This window comes from Kickxella alabastrina (genome assembly GCF_025024165.1).
Source record: "Kickxella alabastrina strain RSA 675 chromosome Unknown BX661scaffold_1, whole genome shotgun sequence".
Taxonomy (NCBI): domain Eukaryota; kingdom Fungi; phylum Kickxellomycota; class Kickxellomycetes; order Kickxellales; family Kickxellaceae; genus Kickxella; species Kickxella alabastrina.
Genome location: NW_026251472.1, coordinates 1,727,956 through 1,746,952, shown reverse-complemented (window position 1 = coordinate 1,746,952; position 18,997 = coordinate 1,727,956). Strand labels below are relative to the sequence as shown.

At 50.9% G+C, this 18,997-nt stretch overlaps 6 protein-coding genes across 6 annotated transcripts; 5 read left to right on the top strand and 1 right to left on the bottom strand.

Annotated features, from left to right (window-relative positions):
- Positions 1-106: 106 nt before the first annotated feature.
- On the top strand, positions 107-1,953 carry BX661DRAFT_150194 (phosphoribosyltransferase-like protein; the record flags this gene model as incomplete). Its single annotated transcript, XM_051533230.1, has 3 exons — positions 107-745; positions 932-1,174; positions 1,430-1,953. The coding sequence occupies 3 exons, from the start codon at positions 107-109 to the stop codon at positions 1,793-1,795; spliced, it is 1,248 nt and encodes a 415-aa protein (XP_051395472.1). The 3' UTR covers positions 1,796-1,953.
- Positions 1,954-2,258: 305 nt separating this feature from the next.
- Positions 2,259-2,984, top strand: BX661DRAFT_168250 (UbiE/COQ5 methyltransferase; the record flags this gene model as incomplete). Its single annotated transcript, XM_051533417.1, has 1 exon — positions 2,259-2,984. The coding sequence occupies one exon, from the start codon at positions 2,259-2,261 to the stop codon at positions 2,982-2,984; it is 726 nt and encodes a 241-aa protein (XP_051395471.1).
- A 2,055-nt stretch (positions 2,985-5,039) lies between these two features.
- On the top strand, positions 5,040-5,846 carry BX661DRAFT_139063 (hemolysin-III related-domain-containing protein; the record flags this gene model as incomplete). The annotated part of the gene is made up of 1 exon (XM_051532768.1): positions 5,040-5,846. The coding sequence occupies one exon, from the start codon at positions 5,040-5,042 to the stop codon at positions 5,844-5,846; it is 807 nt and encodes a 268-aa protein (XP_051395470.1).
- A 98-nt stretch (positions 5,847-5,944) lies between these two features.
- BX661DRAFT_176054 (uncharacterized protein) lies at positions 5,945-10,729 on the top strand. Its single transcript, XM_051534248.1, has one exon. The coding sequence runs from the start codon at positions 6,269-6,271 to the stop codon at positions 10,616-10,618; it is 4,350 nt and encodes a 1,449-aa protein (XP_051395469.1). The 5' UTR covers positions 5,945-6,268; the 3' UTR covers positions 10,619-10,729.
- Positions 10,730-11,048: 319 nt separating this feature from the next.
- Positions 11,049-12,347, bottom strand: BX661DRAFT_176053 (uncharacterized protein). Its single transcript, XM_051534247.1, has one exon. The coding sequence runs from the start codon at positions 12,206-12,208 to the stop codon at positions 11,165-11,167; it is 1,044 nt and encodes a 347-aa protein (XP_051395468.1). The 5' UTR covers positions 12,209-12,347; the 3' UTR covers positions 11,049-11,164.
- Positions 12,348-14,053: 1,706 nt separating this feature from the next.
- BX661DRAFT_176050 (uncharacterized protein) lies at positions 14,054-15,025 on the top strand. Its single transcript, XM_051534246.1, has one exon. It carries the CDS (start codon positions 14,269-14,271, stop codon positions 14,683-14,685), a length of 417 nt encoding a protein of 138 aa, XP_051395467.1. The 5' UTR covers positions 14,054-14,268; the 3' UTR covers positions 14,686-15,025.
- Positions 15,026-18,997: the final 3,972 nt, after the last annotated feature.

The following is an 18,997-nucleotide window of genomic DNA, read 5'->3' as shown; positions in this document are numbered from 1 at the left end:
CTTTAAACTTGTGACTGCCTTCTGAACCCTTTTATTTGGAATTTGCCAAACCCACCTTTATTTCACAAGCCCTTTCTCAGCCTAGCAAAAATAAAAGCCTTCCGCAATGCGCAACGCAAAGCTCTTTGCCGGAACATCGCACCTGGCTCTGGCAGAACGCGTAGCGTCGCACCTCGGCGTAGAGCTGGCGCCGGTCAACCTGCGGCGGTACACCAACCGCGAGACCACCGTTGACCTGGGCTGCTCGGTGCGCGAGAAGGACGTGTACATCCTGCAGAGCGGGTCGATGACGACCAACGACCACCTGATGGAGGCGCTGATCATGGTGTCGGCGGCCAAGCTGGCCAGCGCGCGCAAGATCACGGTGGTGATGCCGTACTTCCCGTACTCGAAGCAGAGCAAGAAGAAGAAGAGGCGCGGGGCAATTTCGGGCAAGCTCGTGGCCAACATGCTCACGGTATCCGGGGCAGACCACGTTATCACAATGGACCTGCACGCGAGCCAGATGTCGGGGTTCTTCGGCGTCCCCGTCGACAACCTGTTGTCGGAGCCGACGCTGGCGCGGTGGCTGGCTGAGAACATTGTGCGCGGCGCCGGCGGCAGCAAGAACGTCGTGGTGGTGGCCAAGAATGCCGGCGGCGCCAAGCGCGTCACTGCACTGGCCGACCGCCTGGGCTCGGGCTTTGCGCTGATCCACACGGACAATGCGCCGACAACGCGCCCGTTCTCGCGCACGCCGTCGACCGTGGCGCTGCACACGCTGCCGCAGACGCCCAGGGGGCCTGGCATGTTTGCGACGGCCGTCAACGCCATGGCCATTGGGTCGCCGCTGCGCGAGTCCATGAGCAGCAGCGGCTCGGATGCCGAGGCCAACCCCGACCTGCAGACCATCGTGGCCGGCAGCACGCAGCCGATGCCCGACCAGCCTAAGAAGGCCAAGCGATCCCGCAAGACCAAGGGCAAGCGGTCGTCGGACGTCGAGAGCCTGGCGATCTCCCTGCAGCGCGCATCGTTCTACGTCAGCCCGCAGATGGCGGCCGAAGAGCGGCCGCCGACCCCCGATGCGCTGGACATTGACCGCGCGGCGTCCCCGTGCCTTGAGATCAGCGAGGTTCTGAACCGGTCGGACGACGACGGCGACTCGGACCTGGACGACTCGCAGCTTCTGGAGATGGTCAACACGCCGCGCAACGACCTCGAGACGGCGGCGCACAACTCCGAGGCAATGGCGCAGGCGACGGCGGGGATTCTGGAGCAGGGCCACCGCGCTGCGCGCATGGCTGCGGTGCCGGTGGAGCCTGGGTCGCCGGGCGCGCGTCGCAACACGGTGTCGTCGCCGCTGGCCATGCAGCGCATTACGTCCGGCACCCACCTGATGTCGGATCCGCCGCTGCGGCCTCCGGTGGCCGTGACGTCGTGGCATAAGAAGCGCACGGCGCGGATCACGCTGGTCGGCGACGTGCGCGACAAGCTGGTGCTGCTGCTGGACGACATGATCGACCACCCGTCGTCGTTCCTGACGGCTGCCGAGCACCTGATGGTGCACTGCGGCGCCCGCGCTGTGTGCATTGTGGCGGCACACGGGCTGTTCAGCGGGTCGTCTCTGGGCGAGGTCGAGATCTGCCCGTATGTGCAGAACGTCATTGTCACCAACACCTTCCCGATCCCCGACGAGCTCACGTCGGCGTCGTCCAAGCTGATCCAGATCGACGTCGCCCCAGTGCTGGCCGAGGCTATCCGCCGCAACCATAATGGCGAGTCCATCTCTTATCTGTTCGACCGCAACCCGTATTAATCTTGCTGATCGGCTGATCCAACCCGACCCGTCTTTTTTTCTGTTTATTGCCAACTGGAGTGGAGGAGGGGGGGGGGGTGCCTTCAATTGGATTTGAAGTTGAGCAGACGAAGCCAAATGCGTCCACACGTTTATCTATATTTTTTGCTTGCTTCTCCACACATTTGTTTTTTCTTATTTATTTTTTCGAGCCTTTTTTTGAATTCACAGAACCCTAAACTACAAGCCCACTGCAAAAAAAACCACCCCACCACCTATGAATTCAACTGCGATTCGCTCTCTGGCCAGCGGAGTCGGCAGGGCCAGCGCCACCATTACACGCGCACAGCTTCCGATCCGCGCGTTCGCCCAATCGGCCACCCAGAAACACAGCCAGCAGCAGCAGCAGCAGCAGCAAAGGGATGCGGCGTCCGAGAGCAACCAGCCAACCACGCACTTTGGGTTCAAAACAGTGCCCGAAAGCATGAAGGAATCCCTCGTCCGCAACGTCTTCTCCAACGTGGCATCGAGCTACGACATCATGAACGACGCAATGAGCATGGGCGTGCACCGGCTGTGGAAAGACCACTTTATACGCAAAATGAACCCGACGCCGGGCGCCAAGCTTCTGGACGTGGCCGGCGGTACAGGCGACATCACGCAGAGGTTCCTTGAGTTCCAGGACCAACAGGGCGACTCGGCCTCGTCGGTTCATATGGTGGACATCAACCCGGAGATGCTGCAGGAGGGCGAGCGGCGGTTTGCGCCGAGCCGGTGGCAGGCGGACGGGCGGATTTCATTTACAGTGGGAAATGCGGAGAACCTAGAGTTCATTCCCGACAACTCGTTTGACGTCTACACGATTGCCTTTGGCATTCGCAACTGCACGCACCCGGAGAAGGTCGTCCGGGAGGCATACCGTGTGCTGAAGCCCGGGGGTCGCTTCATGTGCTTGGAGTTTTCGCGCGTGGAGAATCCCCTTCTGGCTGCTGTCTATGACATGCATTCGTTTTATGTTATTCCGAAGATGGGCGAGCTTATTGCGAATGATCGTGCGTCATACGAGTATCTTGTTGAGAGCATCCGCAAGTTCCCGCCGCAGAATGAGTTTGCGCAGATTATTAGGGACCAAGGGTTCACGACTATTGGTAAGGGTTACGAGAACTTGACCTTTGGAACTGTGGCCATCCATTCGGGCTACAAGTTTTGATTTTTTAATCGTAATCTAATTTTACACATTATCCATTCATGCGCGCGCGCGCGCGCGAGTGTTTTCTTTGGTGTAACCATCTTTTTTTCTGAGAACGGTCTTGCAAATCCCTTTAAAGGCTAGGATGTGGTTGCGTTCGGTCGGTCTTCTTCTCTTTTTGGTCTCGCACATTGATGGATAGACAGGTAAAAAAAAGATACATGATCGACGACAACGTCTTAATTCATGTGTCCATCTGCTCGTCTGTCCGCAACAACAAAAAATAAGAAAACAAAAGAAAAGAAAATAACCACTGCAGAAATGGTTTTCATTTCTTCCTCCTAAATGGAAGACCGATAAATTTCAAACAAATAAGGGGGCAGCAGGATATTTAAAAATGGATAAATGTCCACTTTTTTCTTCTAAATTATTCGGACAATTAATATCACACTCACTCGCCCTTCCCCATTCACTTCACCTACTCACACACTGACAAGAATATACTTTTTTTATACACTAAATGAACACCGCATGTTAAATATATGTGAAAATCTCACGGACATGATTGTTGAATGGTTCTCCCGAAATACTAAAAAAAGAAAAAAAGATCTATTATTGACAAATGGCGTCAGATACAAATGCCAATGATATAGCCTTCCCCCCATCTTGCCTTCCTTCCCTGCTCTTCCCATCCATTCAAAACACCTATCAAAAAACTAAAGAAAAAACTAAAGAAAAATATACAGTGGTTGTTGGCTGAATAGACGTACTTTAACAATTTACGTTAATTGCGCCTTCTTTCTTCCCCCCCTCTCCCCCGCACATACAGTCCATACAATCCATCCTTCAGACAACAACAACATTAGAAAAAAAGCAATAATTATGCCAAAAGGCAATGGTAATTGATAATCACCAAAGAAAAATGCTTTTTTCTTTGGCAACTAGTTTTTGAACAAGAAAAAAAAGAATCAAACAGCGGAAGAGAAATAAAGGAAAATGTAAAACTATAAATTTTGCTTTTTAAAACAATACCCATCTATATTTTTCTTTTCTTTCTTTTTTTTACTTTTCTTTGTTTCATTCTTTTCACTCTTAATATATTTTTCTTTTCTATTCTTTCATCTCCACATTCTTTGGCACACCTTGTTTTTTTTTATATATTTTTTTTGGAGTTACAACTTTTCATTTTCTTTATTTATTCAGTAAATCTTAGTGTTGTTTGTCATCAACCAAAACCAGTCTTCCTTATACACTTTCAGAAACGGTATATAAATATTTACAAAACGTAAACATTAGACTTTTTTTTCTTTTCTTTCTTCCCCCCCCCATCTCTTTTCCTGTCTTTCTCCTCTCCCCTCCCCAATTTTTTTTGTTCCGCACTAAAAGAAAAAAGAATAATAACAGACCGATCTGCAGCAGCAGCAGCAGAAGTAAAAGTATAAAAAATCACACGGTCCACACTTTTCATTCTTCCACACACACACAAAACAAAATAAAAAATCACAGCACACACACTATTAGATGGATCTGAAAAAGACAGACAGCCGGCGCAGTTACGACCGACCAGCTACCATAGCATTCACCGACTCGGTATCCATGCTTCCCATGTCAGATATACTAGACTGGACAGACGAGGAAAAAAACAGCATGTGGAACGGTTATGGACTACGGCGAGTGCGCTCATGGGTGACAAGTACAGTGCAAACAGGCCGGCTACCTGCACTCCCCAGTTGGTTGGGCATCGACGGCATAAGTAACTACATCGGTCCGCGTATTGGCCTACTATCCAATCCCACAGGGCAAAAGCGCAACAGCATCAGCAGGGAAAGAACCAACAACAGCAGCAGCAGCGTGAGTGTGTGCGAATCATGCATGCATGAGCAGGACAAGGAGAGGTATGCGCAGGTGCATGGGCAGATAGTGGCTGTGGCGCATCGTAGGGCAAGTCTGGGAGACAAGCCATATGACGGCTTTGAGGGCGTGGCGGCGGTCTATGAGGAGAAGAGCAGCTTGGTGGTCGTGGCGGAGGACAAGCCGAGGAGGCAGCTAATGTCCATGTTCCAGATCCCCGAGTACATGGTCGAGGACTATATATGGGGCTCCTACCGGCCGTTGAGTTTTTCCTACGGCGACTGCATCAAATCCTGGGGCTACGTGCATTCGGAACTGGGCAACATCATGACGCACCTCTTCGGCTCCATTATATTCATTATCCTCGCGTTCATCACCGGCCCTGTCATCATCCCAATGCTGTCCACGCAGCCGGGGGAACAGAAAGCCAAGGCCGCAGACTACATAATCGTGTACGTGTACCTGGTTGCTGTGCTTTTCTGCCTTACAGCGTCGACAGCCTTCCATACGCTCTCGTGCCACTCGCACCGGAAGCATTTCCGCTCGCTGCGGTGTGACTTTATCGGCATCCTGACGCTGATTGTCGGGTCGTTTGTTCCCATCGGATACTATGGCTTTTTGCATTCCCGCAAGATCCTCATTGGATACATGGTCATGTTTGTGGTTATCGGAATGGCAGGTGTCGCAGTTTCCGTGCTGGGCAAGGTGGAGGATCCGAAGAGGGCCAATTGGAGGCCAATTATCTTTATGGGAATCGCAGGGTCCGGCCTCGTGCCTATTATTCACGGAGCCATCCTGAATGGGTACTCGGGAGCGGTCGATAAAATGTCTCTTTGGTATGTAGTGGGCATGGGGGTTCTGTATATTTCTGGAACTCTGCTTTACGCTTTCAAGATTCCGGAGAGGTGGAGGCCTGGTAAGCACGATGTGTTTTTGCAGTCGCACCAGATCTTCCACATCTTTGTTGTTTTGGCCGCTTTATGCCATTATGTGGGGATCATACGGGCTGTTGATTCGGCGCACCGCACATAATAGACACTTTTTGTGTATGTATAGAATTCTATGCTATCTTTTTAATTCATTCATTGTTAATTTTGTATTGCAGCATATATTGCCGTTTAATCGGCTCGCCAATCATCACTTTTATTATTTTTGGATGATGACGAAAACTACAAAAACGACAAAGAAAAAAAAACAAGTAAAAAAAAGTATGGCTTAATCATTTTTCTTTTAGCTTTCCAAGTAACACAAGAAGGGCGTCAAGAAAGAAAAAAAAACTCATCCGCCACCAGGGGTTTTGGGGTTTATCGACATTATTATTATTTTCTTTCTCGCGTATATAATAGTATCATTTAAGTCCTTTATCTTATCCATTTCGCAAATTCTCCTAATTCTTATTATTTCACCCTTTAAATTCACACACATTCACACATTCACCATAGACCCCCCCTTCCATGACGCTTCCGTTCAACACAGTATCGAATTTCGCGCGACCCAAGGACAATCGGCCAAACCGGTTCGCGTACGATTTCGGGTCAATTGACCCAGGCATGTTCACACCCGCACCCGAGCGCAACATACCCAAGCGCGCGCCCAAACGCACCCTCTCATACACAATTCCCTTACCAGACGACAATTTGACAGCGGCAAATTCAGATGAGCAGCAGGGTCATGTGCTCGGCGTCAACGCCTTGGCACTGTCGTTCGACGACCCAGGCCTCGGTGGCACGCTGTACTCGGGCGGGCGCGACGGCGTCGTCAAGGCGTGGGACCTGAATGCGCCAATGAGCCAAGTCGAGAGTATTGGGGGCGATGAGGAGGAGCCAAGGGCATGGGCGATTGACCGGCATCGGGCACGGCAGAGGCGCGCGCGCACGACGTTGCGGGCGTCCCGCGTGGTGCACAGCGACTGGGTCAATGACCTGGCGGTGGTCAACGGCGGCGCAACGGTTGTGTCGGCGTCATCGGACCAGACAGTGCGTGCGTGGACACCTGGGCACAGCGACTCGCAGCCAGCCACGGTCGGGTCACATCTGGACTACGTCAAGGCGCTGGCGTTCAGCGCGCAAAATAATACGATCATCAGCGGGGGGCTGGACCGCACAATCAAATTATGGGACATCACCCGGGCCACCGAGGCGCCGCTTGGGCCGGTACGCGCGGTGCGCGAGTTTGGCGGCGCATCGCTGCTATCGGTGTATGCGTTGGCGTGTAACGCGTCGGGGTCACTGGTAGTGTCGGGATCACCCGAGAAGGTCATGCGGCTGTGGGATCCGCGCGAGGCGCGGCAGCTGGCAACGTTGTCCGGGCACACCGACCATATCCGCGCCGTGCTGCTGTCGGCTGACTCCGAGCTGGTACTCTCCGGGTCATCCGACACCACTGTCAAGCTATGGAGCCTGCGCATGCGCCGCTGCCTGTCGACCTTCGCGCAGCACACAGACTCGGTATGGGCGCTGCACTCGGCGCACCCGCGCTTCGCCACATTCTACTCGGCCGGCCGCGACGGGCTGGTCACAAAGACCATTGGCGCCGGTGCCTTTGCCGACGAGGGCCCGACGCCGCGCCGCATGTCGGTCGACGAGCCGCGCATTGTGTGCGTGGCCGTGGCCAAGGAGCAGCACGGTGTCGTCAAGCTGGTCGCCGCCGATGACGCGTATGTATGGACGGCGACCAAGGGCACGACGCTCAATCGCTGGCTGGACGTCGGCGCTGGAGCAGCCGACGCTGGTGCAACCGATGCTGATACGGACGCTAGCTGCTCGCTGATCGAGCCCTGGCAGTCACCAGGCGCCGGACATCGGCGCACACACACTATAGACTGCGCCGGGCTGCGCATCCGGCCGCCACCCGAGTGCGCGCGCTCTCCGCCGCTGCCGCATGCCACCGTCTCGCCGGTGCTCAGGGCGATCTGCGCCGAGCAGGCGCGCCTCATGGACGACGTTGCGCCGGCCGCCCCGCTTGTATCACACAGCCGCTCAATGTCGGCAGGGACTGGGCTCGCGCAGCAGTTCGGGTCGCTTGCGTCGATTCTCACCGGGGTGCCCGAGCCCCGTGTGCCGATGGCTGGTGGCGGCGGCCTGCATGCCGTGGTTACGCCCGAGTCGCCGCTGCCGCTGGGCGCGCTGCTTGAGGCGGCTGCGCCCAGCTCGCCGCACAGCCGCGGCGGCGGCAACAACATTAACGGGCTCGACAGTGGTGTCAGACCCGTGCGTGCGGTCCCTGACGAGACGATCTGCGGGCGCCACGGGCTGCGGCGCCATAAGGTGCTGCAGACGCGGCGCCACGTTTTGGCGCAGGACACGCTCGGCCGCGTATCGCTATGGGACATCATGCTCTGCCGGCGACTCCACGAGTTCCCCGACTCGGACGCGGGCACCGACGCGGAGTCGGGCCTGTTCCAGGGCATCTGCGGCCGCGACCTGGACGCTATCCATGCAGCTATTTCGAGCGAGCCCGAGTCGGTGCAGTCGTGGTGCCACGTGGACACGCGCGTCGGCGCACTGACCGTGCATATGGATGAGACGCAGGTGTGGGCGGCCGAGGTGCACGTCGACGAAGTCGACGGCGTAGCAGCGGATGCTGTGGCTGCCATGGGCGACCACGAGCGGGTCAACATTGGCCAGTGGATGCTCAAGCGGTTGTTCTTGGCCTACGCACGCAATCGCGTGCGGCGCGGCCCACTACCGCGCGCCGACGCCGCACTACTTAACCGCTGGGCCACTCAGGTGCCGGCCGCCGCTGTTGTGCCGGCGCGCGCGCCCCAGCCGCAGAGGGGCGCGCACCCGGAGCTGTCCAAGACCGCGTCCACCCCGCATGTCTCCACGCTGCTTCAGGCGCAGCTGCCAGGCCTGAAGCCGACCGGGTCGCAGCCGCAGCTGTGTTTGGACGCAGCGCGCTCGCCGCTGCCGCTGCAGGGGGAGGACACAGATGCACTGCCGGGTCCTCTGCCGTCGGCGGTTTCGCAGCTGTGTGCGTCGACGCAGGAGATTGGCATTAGCGCCTCTATTTCGGCACTGCCATCGCCAGCGGAGGTCCCCGCGCCAGAGCTGCCTAGGATCGTGCAGACATCCACGGGCCATGAGGAGGATCTGGGTGATGACACTGGAGATGATACCGACAACGACAACGACAACGACAACGACAACGACAGCAACAACAACAACGATAACGGTAACGATAACGATAACGAAAATGTCAACAAAAACAACAACGATAAAGACGCAGGTGGCTGCTCTAGTCTCGGCGACGGCGGCGACAACGGCAGACTAATGGTTTCGGGTGACGCCAACGAGCGCCTTTTGCACCTAAATCAGCAGTTCTCAGAATTGGCGCTTCCAGGCGGCTCCCCGAGCCACCATAACCACCACAGCCACAACCCGTCGATCGACTCGGCGCTCAGCACAGCACAGCAGCAGCCCAGCAATGCCGCTACTGCTGGAAAGGCCGCGGATGCCGAGTCTAATGCCAACGCTCCAACCGGCAAGTTCATGACGCGGCTGCTCTCGATGCGTGTGCGGCGGCAGAAAAGCACGCCAGTCTCGCAGGCGATCCCATTGCCTCCCTTGTCCTCGACAATGCCGGGCCACGTGCAAGCAAGCGGCAGCCAGCTTAGCGCCCCCGCGTTGCCCAGCACGCACCGGACAATAAGCACACCAGACCCGGGAACCAATGGGTCGTCCTCCATGGACAGCGTCAAGCGGGCGATTCCGGTGCCGCCGCCGCAGCCTGAGCGCGACGAATTTGCAGAGTGGGCCGGGCCGCGGTATCCGACAGACACTGAGCGCACGCTGGCACTTCTCCAGCAGCCACCGGCGGCCTGGGACCAGCTGTACTCGCCAGTGATCTGCCCGCGGCTGCCGCTTCCACACAGCGTCATCATCCACATCTACCAGAACCACAGCGACGCCTCAGAGCCCTACGCCATCTATCGCAACACTGTGGCAGCTTTTACAAAGTCCTCACTTGGTGCTACTTCTATGGCTTCCCATGGTGATCTCGCCATGTCTGTGTTCAGAGTCTCTGATGACCCATTGCTTTCCTTTGAGTTGTGCATGCCCGCATGGCTGACGGATTTCTTATTGTTCAACAGGCTGCCGGCGTCATACCAGGAGCCTGCCAAGGTGTCGTTTGTCTTGACCCCGACGCAGTCCACTGCGCTGCCACCGTTCCCGCAACCCAATGCTCGGCTAGTGGCTAACCGCATGCTGCGCGCGCGCAAGCTGGCTGTCTATGTCGTGGATAAGCTTGGCCTGCCGCTGATGGTGCAGCCGGCCCCCAACTACATTAATGCTGTCGAGGCGTGTCTTCGCTCGTACTTGCGCATGATGGAGGGGCAGATGCAGGTGCAGGGAGCGGATACTGCGGATCAGATTGTATTGATCGGGAATAAGTACGTTGATGCGTTCAGGTTGGCTGGTGAGACTCTGGGGGATACCGAGCTGGCAGCGCTTGTGGATATGGTTGAGTGGCAGGAGATTATGCAGGTGGAGAAGAACGATCGCGGAGACAGCAGTCGCAGCAAAGGTGACTTGCTGACGGTGGCTTTTGCTAGTGGTAATGGAAGGAAGGAGGAGGATGCCGATGATGATGAAAAGGAGGAGCAGGGGTATATTGGCCGGCCAGAGCTTTACTTGGACCTGTACTGTAAGGGCCAGAAGCTCAGGCCTAAGCAGACTTTGGCTACAATTAAGACACATGTGTGGAAATCCAGTGGCGATGTGCAGGTCAATTACGATTGGGCTGAGTTTGTCAAGACGCGCATCGCAAAGGCACAGAGCTTGGCCGCACAGAGTCAGAACTAGATTTGGAACTAACAATAATCAAGTTCAACTGTGTAAAAAATAATATATGTATAATTTTTGCAATTTTTTTAATTTAATTGGAAAAATAAAATATATATAGAAAGAAAGAAAAGAAATTGTTGAAATAGATATATTACAATTACTCAACTTATCAGAACATGTACTGCATTTATTTCTTCACGAAGGGAACACAGGGAAACAATATACAATCCACCCCATTATTAATATTGTTATTTGGAGCAGCCTTGATGTATAAAACAGTATCATGTCGGGCGTTCCCCCCTCCCTTTTTATATAGTAAACACTGCAAATGGTTTCCAATAGCGCAAATAGAATGAGCAATGTCAATATTTAACAATTCTAAGCTCTAGTTTTATTTCTGCAATGTGGTATTTGATTTATTTTTCAGCAGCGCATGGTTAGTTTCGAATTATTCAAGTTTCATTTGAATTTTTAGAAACGAAAGAGAAAAATGAGAAAATGGGAAAAAGAAGAAAAAGAAGAGAAAGAAGAGAAAAAGAAATAAAAGTGCGCGGCTGCGTCGATTCAGCGCCTGGCCAGCTCGCTCGCAGTGGCAGCGCCGAGCGTAGCAGTGCAGTAGATGCACATCTGGTGGCCACCAGCCGCGGCCACGCGGTAGTTTGCCACTGCCTTCCTCAGGCACAGAAGCTCGCTGTGGATTTCATCGAGATCCAGAACGTGCTTCTTGGCGCCGCGCTGCAGCTCCTGCACCTGATCTTGAAGCAGCTCGTTTGTCTGCTTGGCAGCGTCCAACTGCCTGTTGGCGTCGGCCAGCTGGTGCTGCTGGTCAAGTGCGCTCTTGGCTGCAAGCTGGCTGGCAGCGCGGCTTGTATCTGCAAGCTTTGCGTGGAGCTCAAGTGTCTCGCTGCGAGCAGCCTCGGCCTCGCGCTTGGCCTCGCGCTCAGCCTCAGCAAAAGCGGTCATTGACTCGGTATGCGCGGCATCGGCGGCGCTCAGAGCAGCCTCCAGATTTGCCACCGCGACGCCCATGCTGGCGCAGGCAGACTCAGTTGCAACTCGGCCGGCCTCCTCCTGGGCGCGGAAAGCCTCCAGCTCCTCGAGTCTTGCCCAGGTATCGCGGCAGATGCCAGCGGTCTCGCGGCGAAAAGCATCTAGCTGCGCGTGAAGCGCATCGACATCAGCGCGGAGAGCTGAGTTTACAGCATCCGTCTCTGCGCGGTTGCTTTCGGCCACAAAGCAGGCCGCGTATTGGCTCGCATATTCCATTCTCAGCTCGGAAAGTGCGCCCTCAGCCTCATCCAGGGTGGCCTCAGCCACATAGCGGGCGGCGCGCTCTTCCGCAAGGGCGCATTGGAGCTCGTAGATTGTACGAGAGGATTTGTTGTTGTTATTGTCGTTGTCGGCCTTGAACTTGGACTTAAACGCGGCGCGGCAGGCCCGGCGAAGCACGTTGGTTGTGCGTGACACAGTCGATGTGGTGGTTGATGCGATGGTCAATGCAGCGGTTGAGGTAGTCGACGCGACAGGTGTTGCTGTGGCAGGAGTAGTAGCGGCCTGCCGCAGGGCTAAGCACACCTTGCGCGCGATGGTCTTCATACGGAAATGCATGGTTAGCAAGATGAATAATAAAAGAATAATAAGAGGAATGATAAGAATAAGGATTAGAAGAATAAAAAAGGCAAAGTACTAAGGTGGTGTTGGTGGTGTTGGTGTTGAGGAAAAGTTAACTAGTGGTGTTGGAGGGGGAAAAGAATAACGACGCTGGAAGGGGCGGGCGGGAAATAGGCGTTATTTAAATCTCCGCTCGCCTTTTGTTTTACGCTGGCTGAGCTGTGCAAAAGTATATGCGTTCTCTATTGCTCTTCACAAAAAACGGACCATGTGTTATCGGGTCATCCATTTGGTTTCGGCTGGAGCAGGGTGGAAGCTTCAAGAGGGCTTTTTCGTTGCGTTTGTTTCCCTTTTTTCGTGAAGGCAAGTCTTTCCCCCCACGAGTTAACGTGTGAGGATCGGCAATATCCGAAAATCAAGGCTTTGAAATTGTCAGGATTTAACATCCACCACAATATTTCAATATATGCACATATTGATCTGCAGTCACTTTTGCGATATTTTTCAAACCACAGTCGCTGGAGGGCAAGACCACATGTGCTCAATATCAGTCTGAATAGGTTTTGCAGCCAAAATAATCGTGGCTATCTGTAAAAATAATTTTTTTGTCAGGCTCACGTTTAGGCTATGCAGGAAAAGAACAAAGTAGCAGCAGCATGTTTTTCTTTGTTTTGGCAGCGGTAACGGTGCGAGTAAGGCGTGGAGAATAGAGTCCTATTTTTACGTGTCGGCTAATAAAGAACTTTGCTATTTTTCTTCCCAAGGTAAAGGCCGGGATTGCCCTGAGCCATTGTTGCGTTTTCTTTCCTTTTCACTGTGGTTCTACAGCAATCATGGTAGCAAAAGGTTCATCTGCGCATCAGGATCCATGCACATAAAAAACCAAAACAGACAATGGATAAAAAATAATATTTCATCCGAAACATCGAGAAAATTGTGGCCGTTTCCGTCACCACAATTATCACGGATGGAGCGCGGAAGGGCATCGATATCCGTATTTAGTTGAACAATTGTTGACGACATCCTGTAAAACCAAGGGGAGGTCGAATTGAAATCTTATTTTTTGTTTGCCATTGACAATGCTTGCACCGAGTGAGAAAAAACGAGTAAGAGGGTAAAAAAGAGAGTGCGTGATTAAAAATAGAACGACGGGAAAACACGGATGCGTATTGCATTAGGTCCCTTTTTGCCACATGAAACCAAGAAAAAGCGCAAGGTGCAAAGTTGGAGGCAGTTGCTACAGGCCAGTATTTTTCGGTTTGCACAGGGGACGACTTTTGTGTATTAAAAAGACATGGAACGAAAAAGCCACAGAGCCATTTCACAAGATGGCCAAATTCAAACCATTTGGCACGCACCAGATCAACCAACCGTCGTCAGAAAAACCAAACATTGCTCGTTCGGCTGTATTTTCTTACCATCCGCCCTGGGACTTGAATAACAAATTGGCCCAGGTGGAATAGCGTCGGCAAAAACATTTAATGTCAGTTTGTTTTGTTGTGCTTGATCTACAACCACCATGTTCTGAAGATACGGGCCTTGCCATTGTGAGCACATGTATTGAGCAATGGGAGAGAAAGTCTTTTTATTATATTTTCAACGTTCTTTTACTTATCCATCAAAATGAATTGTTTTGTGTTTGCAGACACCTGACCAGAAAAAGTAAAATAGTTAATGATACGCTTTCGTGGATATCAAGAGTGCATTGCATATTAATTCTCACTTGCATATATAATATGCTCAGCGGCTATATTCAGAATAGTACTATGCATTTCCACTTTTGGGGGGAAGATTATATATTTGTAAAAAATAATTGAATTTGAATTTAAAGACAAAATAAACAATTAACTAAAAAGATACCGAATGTCTTTGCTCTCTCGGCTGGAGCAAGCAATGCGTTCATACAATCCTTTATTTCAGTGGTCCCGAGTCTCTGGCTGCTGTTTCGGACAGGACCAGCCTGGCCTGAAGCTGCAGAGGATGTGAAAGACCAGCGCTCCGTTGTGCGTGAAGAACTTGAGACCTGTGGCGCACTGCCCGTCCGGGAATATGACTTGATGGTGGGAATTGCCACTGTAGCTGCAGGCTGGCTCTTGAGAGGTGTGCTTGGGGTAATTGGGCATACAGAAAGCGCTTTTGAAAATATGGATGATGCTGTATGGCGGCAGCGGCGACGGCTGGCAGGTTCTTGCTCGGGCTTCGCGTTGGCTATTTTACTGTGCCGCCGCTTGGTACCGGGCTTGCTAACCATGGCAGGACTGCCCGAGTTTTTAGTGCTGATATTTTCTGCAATAATGCTGTTGGTCGCGGTGGGCACAGCACGGTGCGTGCGAGAGGAGGAGTGTTTGAGTACAGAAGTGGGAAACAGCCCGGCTATGGTGGGAATATACAGCTTGGCTCTGTATTTTTCCGAGCAGATAGCAGATGCTTGCTTGGTTTTTTATATACACAGGCGGAACCGAAGCCTTGTATGACACGCGAGAAACTGCAGAGCTGGCGGGCCTGCTGCAAATAAAAAGACTTACGGTAGAAGGTATTGTGTAGTTTAAAAGCAAATACGAGATAAAAAGAATATACAATAAAAAAGAAGAGCAAAAGGGTGAGAGAGCAAAAGAGCAAAAGAGCAAAAGGGCTAAAATGTGAATTAGGCGCACGTGCGTTTGTGTGCAAGTGTGTTAGAAGGGGCGTGTTAAACGTTTATGTTGTTTTGTTAGTTAAAATGTTGGGCGTTGTATTGTGTGTGTACGTGTGAGTTGAGTAAGTTGGGTAAGTATAACTATTTTATTGACTATTAAACATGAAGGGAAAATTGAGGAAGAAAAGTTGAAAAGCGTAGCAGCTCCATCAAATATTTATTTATTTTCGCAGTTGGCCACGAGCATCAGACAGCAACAACTATTTTGTTTTACGCTAAGCCACTTCCATATCCCATCCAATTTAATGTCATCCCATTCATCAATTTTGGGCCGGTAAATGATGTTGTTTGCCTGTTGATATTCAACATAAGCGGGATTTTTAATCATTTAATTATTCTCCAACCTACCAAATTTATTAACGCATCTGTTGAAAAAAGCTGAATATAACTATAATTCAAATGAAAGTATTTCTTCCCAGCTGTGGTTTGGAAAAACACTGTCGCATGAATACAACTTTACCTTAGACACCAACACCATTTGCAACAACTCGTCTGCCAATGTGTTATCAAACCACAGGTCTAATGGTCCGAATCAAGTATTGATATCCAAAGCATTGTCATCGCGTCGAACCAATATTGTGACTACTGGTGGATTATCCGAGTGTATTTCGCTTTTGTTTGCTTGATTATCACTGCGATTTTGTGCAACTCGTTTTGTATCTCACAGCCGCGTATCAGTGCTGGCCGACATTGCGCTTGATATTGTGTTGCTTATCCCCTCATTGCTGGGCATCGGCGTTCATGGATCTGAAGATGTATCGGTTGAATCCGTATCGATGTTATAAATTCGCTTTTTGATAAGGCGAGAATGCCACACTTTAATTGTGTGTTGTGATTCAAACGATGCTTTCTCAATTAATGACGATTCGGCCCCAAATATCATTGTCACTGATCTTGACACAAATGGAAGTGGCTCTCACTCTTCTGGCGATTCGATTATCTATGACACGGTATGTTCGATCAGCGGCATATAGAATTATATCGGCGAATATCCGAATGACATTCTGTTGATTAGAGGAACAACTGATACCAATAGGGTACCGCGAATCAACTCATAATCCATAGCCATATCCTCAGAGTTGTTTATGCGCTCGGCTTTTTATCACTTGCACTGGTTCTTCAACGCCTTCCATTCAAATATGGCTGTTCTCAGCATTAAAAATGTGCTTGTATAGCGTTAACATTGATGATGGTGACAGTGATGATAGCACATGTGACGATAAAAGTGATAGAGACAATATAGATTGTGAAGCTGTCGAAGATGGTGCAGAATAAATGAGTCTTGTTGTTGCCTCAATCGGTAGTGGCGGCAAATCAGACAACAATGATAATTACTGCGAGATGTTTTGTTTGAATAGTCTGTTTCGAATTCCACTGCTGGTGTATCCGTGGGTTGTCGCTGAATAAGTTATTGCAACACATGCACTGGGTGGTAAATGCTGGGCAAACCAAATTGGCTTGGCACATGCACCAAATATGCAGGCAGAGACAGGGGCGAGACTGGCAAGATTGTCGATATCAACGTGTCCATGGTCAAACAGTTTTGTTCAACTGGTGGCGTGTAATCAAAAAGTTATGCTGTCTCATCAATATAATAGAGATAACCAATGTTGGCAAGGACAAATTCATGCGCGTTTGGTTCAACAGTATGATCTTTGGCGATAAACAGCACAGGTGTCCCGTAAGTGTGGCTGTCTCTGGCACTATTGTTAAACGTCATGATATTGCAAGTTGTCAAAACCTTTGAATGCGCTAAAGTTTTCGGCGCCAATATTGCTGGTGTTTTCTCCATGGTCGTTATCTTCATTGCAATATTCATCCCTTGGCGACATATTGCTTATTTGGCCTTGTTGGTCTTCAGATGCATAGAAAGGCATTAGCATATAGCCCCAAATGTACCTAGACAATGGCGGTCCGTTTATCATCTGCAGATAATAAACTGTGCCGTTGCAACCCATGTCTTCAGATGACTCCTCTCTATGATAACGATGATCAACTACATTGGCAACATTTCCCACACATTTTAGGCTTACCAACTCGCCTGGCTCAAACAAAATTGGGTTACGACTTTGATTCACCTTTATGATTACTTGACGTCTGATCCGCAAATGAATCTTGTCGGCTTGTTCGTGAATTCTCTCCTCTAATTCCTCAACGCTCAGTGCCAGGTAGTTAGCCTTGGTTATTCCATGATTGTCACGCACTTAAGTCGCTTCGTATCTATAGAGCCGTTTGAGCGGAGTCATGCCAATATTTGGTAAGAATTTCACAGTGTGTGCAGCCACGATCTCCGGGATAAATGTTATCCAGCCTTTATTGCCCAGGCTGTCTGCGCGCAGACGACGTAGAGCGTTCTTGAACAATTCGATGGCAATCTCAGCCAAATCTAACTGCGGGTGATACCTAATCGTGAGCATGCTCAAGATGGCATTGTCGTCGACAAACTACTTGTATTGCTCTAAATTAAACTGGGTCCCGTTATCTGATGTCATGCACAGCGCCATAACATAAACGCTGCATCAATTGTCCTGTATCATGCTTATGATTGTGCGTGCCGCCATTTATTTGACTGGCTACATTTTAATGTAGCCGCTGATCCCGTCCTGTGCCATGAGCGCATTTACAGCCCAGTCGTCTGTATTTCCCATTTGTGTCAGGTTGATGTACAGGTGGAGATGTGGTATAGCTAGATTGGACATGATCATCCGCATGTATATGTGATGCTAAATGGCGTTGGGCTGACAGTTCTTGCACCATCATACCATGTTTTGTACCATGGCAGGCATGTTCTTGCATTATATGTGACGGCGTACGTAGTCAAGTATTTGCTCGTACCCAAGGTCGTGCATCAGTTTTGGGGTTTGGGCGCGTAAAGATGGGCATCTGGCAGTGAGCGCTTGTTGCCTCATCAATACCATACTCAAGACGAGTTGCCACAAATTTCTCGTGCTCCTCCCATGCTTTGTCACTCATTGTATGTTGGATTGTGTGTACGTGTTTTGCGCCTAGTCACATTGGCGGCTTGATTGGTCTAATGGCTGCTCGAGGCGGACATCCGCTCAGATACTCACGCATTGCAGACTTTTCTGATATCAAGTTATCAAGAAACGAGGGAACATGCTTGGCGCTATCCAGTTAGTGGAAAATGTGGCCAGGAACGTTTTTCCCAAGTTACCGACGGATACATTGCGTCATAGAGTTTAAAGTCATTGTCTCGCAGGTACAAAAAATAATCTGATGGCAGGCCAATCTTTACGCGTATTTTACGAGAGCGCACAGTGGCGTTGTTTGGAGTGGTCACAGAGCCAGAGGCATTGCCATTATTTGGATTTTAAAGCTTGTACACCTGCGCATCTGTCATCAACTCTGCAGGAGTGTCATCGACGCAAATGTCAGCAATTGAGCTTGGGACATTCGCGCACTCGTAGTCCTCGTTGGTAATCGGTTGAATTAAAGTATCGGTGCTAGCTTGTTTGTCAGTGCTGTCGACGCATTCATCGTCGATACTGTGATTGTTGCGGTCAACACCATTTTCTGAGACAACCCCGATTGAGTTGTAAATGATTGCTCAATAGAACGTGTCGTCGAATCGTCGTCTTTCTTCTGTCTAAGTTATTTACGCATAGTTGGCATCATTAACGTAACTTCAAGTTTATACAGCAATTTGCCGCCCATTATCAATTCCCAGTCGTTTTTTTGTTTGTCGATTACTTCTAACTTCGACCATTTATTGGATCCATCGGCAATCTCGACCTGCACTGGGACTGTTCCTAGTGCGTGGAATAACTGTTGTTCCCACAAATACTTGAGTACCTGCCACCACTCCTCCAATATTTTAAGACCCAGCCCGCTAACCACATCTGCAGTCATCAACAATATTGCGACTTCTGAGTCAGCCACAGTTTGCATTGCGTCCTCACCAATAAAGCCATACTCTAGCCGAGTCCAATGTTTAACATTATTCATGTACATTGCTGTTAGGCTTTGTTTAGTCGGAATATAAAATTATCACATATCAAATATATCCTTAGGTGTGACATCAGAAATGGGGGCTGAGTCACGTGGCAGCGCAGACGCGTGAAATATGTTTG

What these genes read in the sequence shown, in the direction of transcription:
- BX661DRAFT_176054 (XM_051534248.1), top strand. Translation starts at nt 6,269, where the DNA reads ATGACGCTTCCGTTCAACACAGTATCGAATTTCGCGCGACCCAAGGAC.
- BX661DRAFT_176053 (XM_051534247.1), bottom strand. Translation starts at nt 12,208, where the DNA reads ATGCATTTCCGTATGAAGACCATCGCGCGCAAGGTGTGCTTAGCCCTG.
- BX661DRAFT_176050 (XM_051534246.1), top strand. Translation starts at nt 14,269, where the DNA reads ATGGTGGGAATTGCCACTGTAGCTGCAGGCTGGCTCTTGAGAGGTGTG.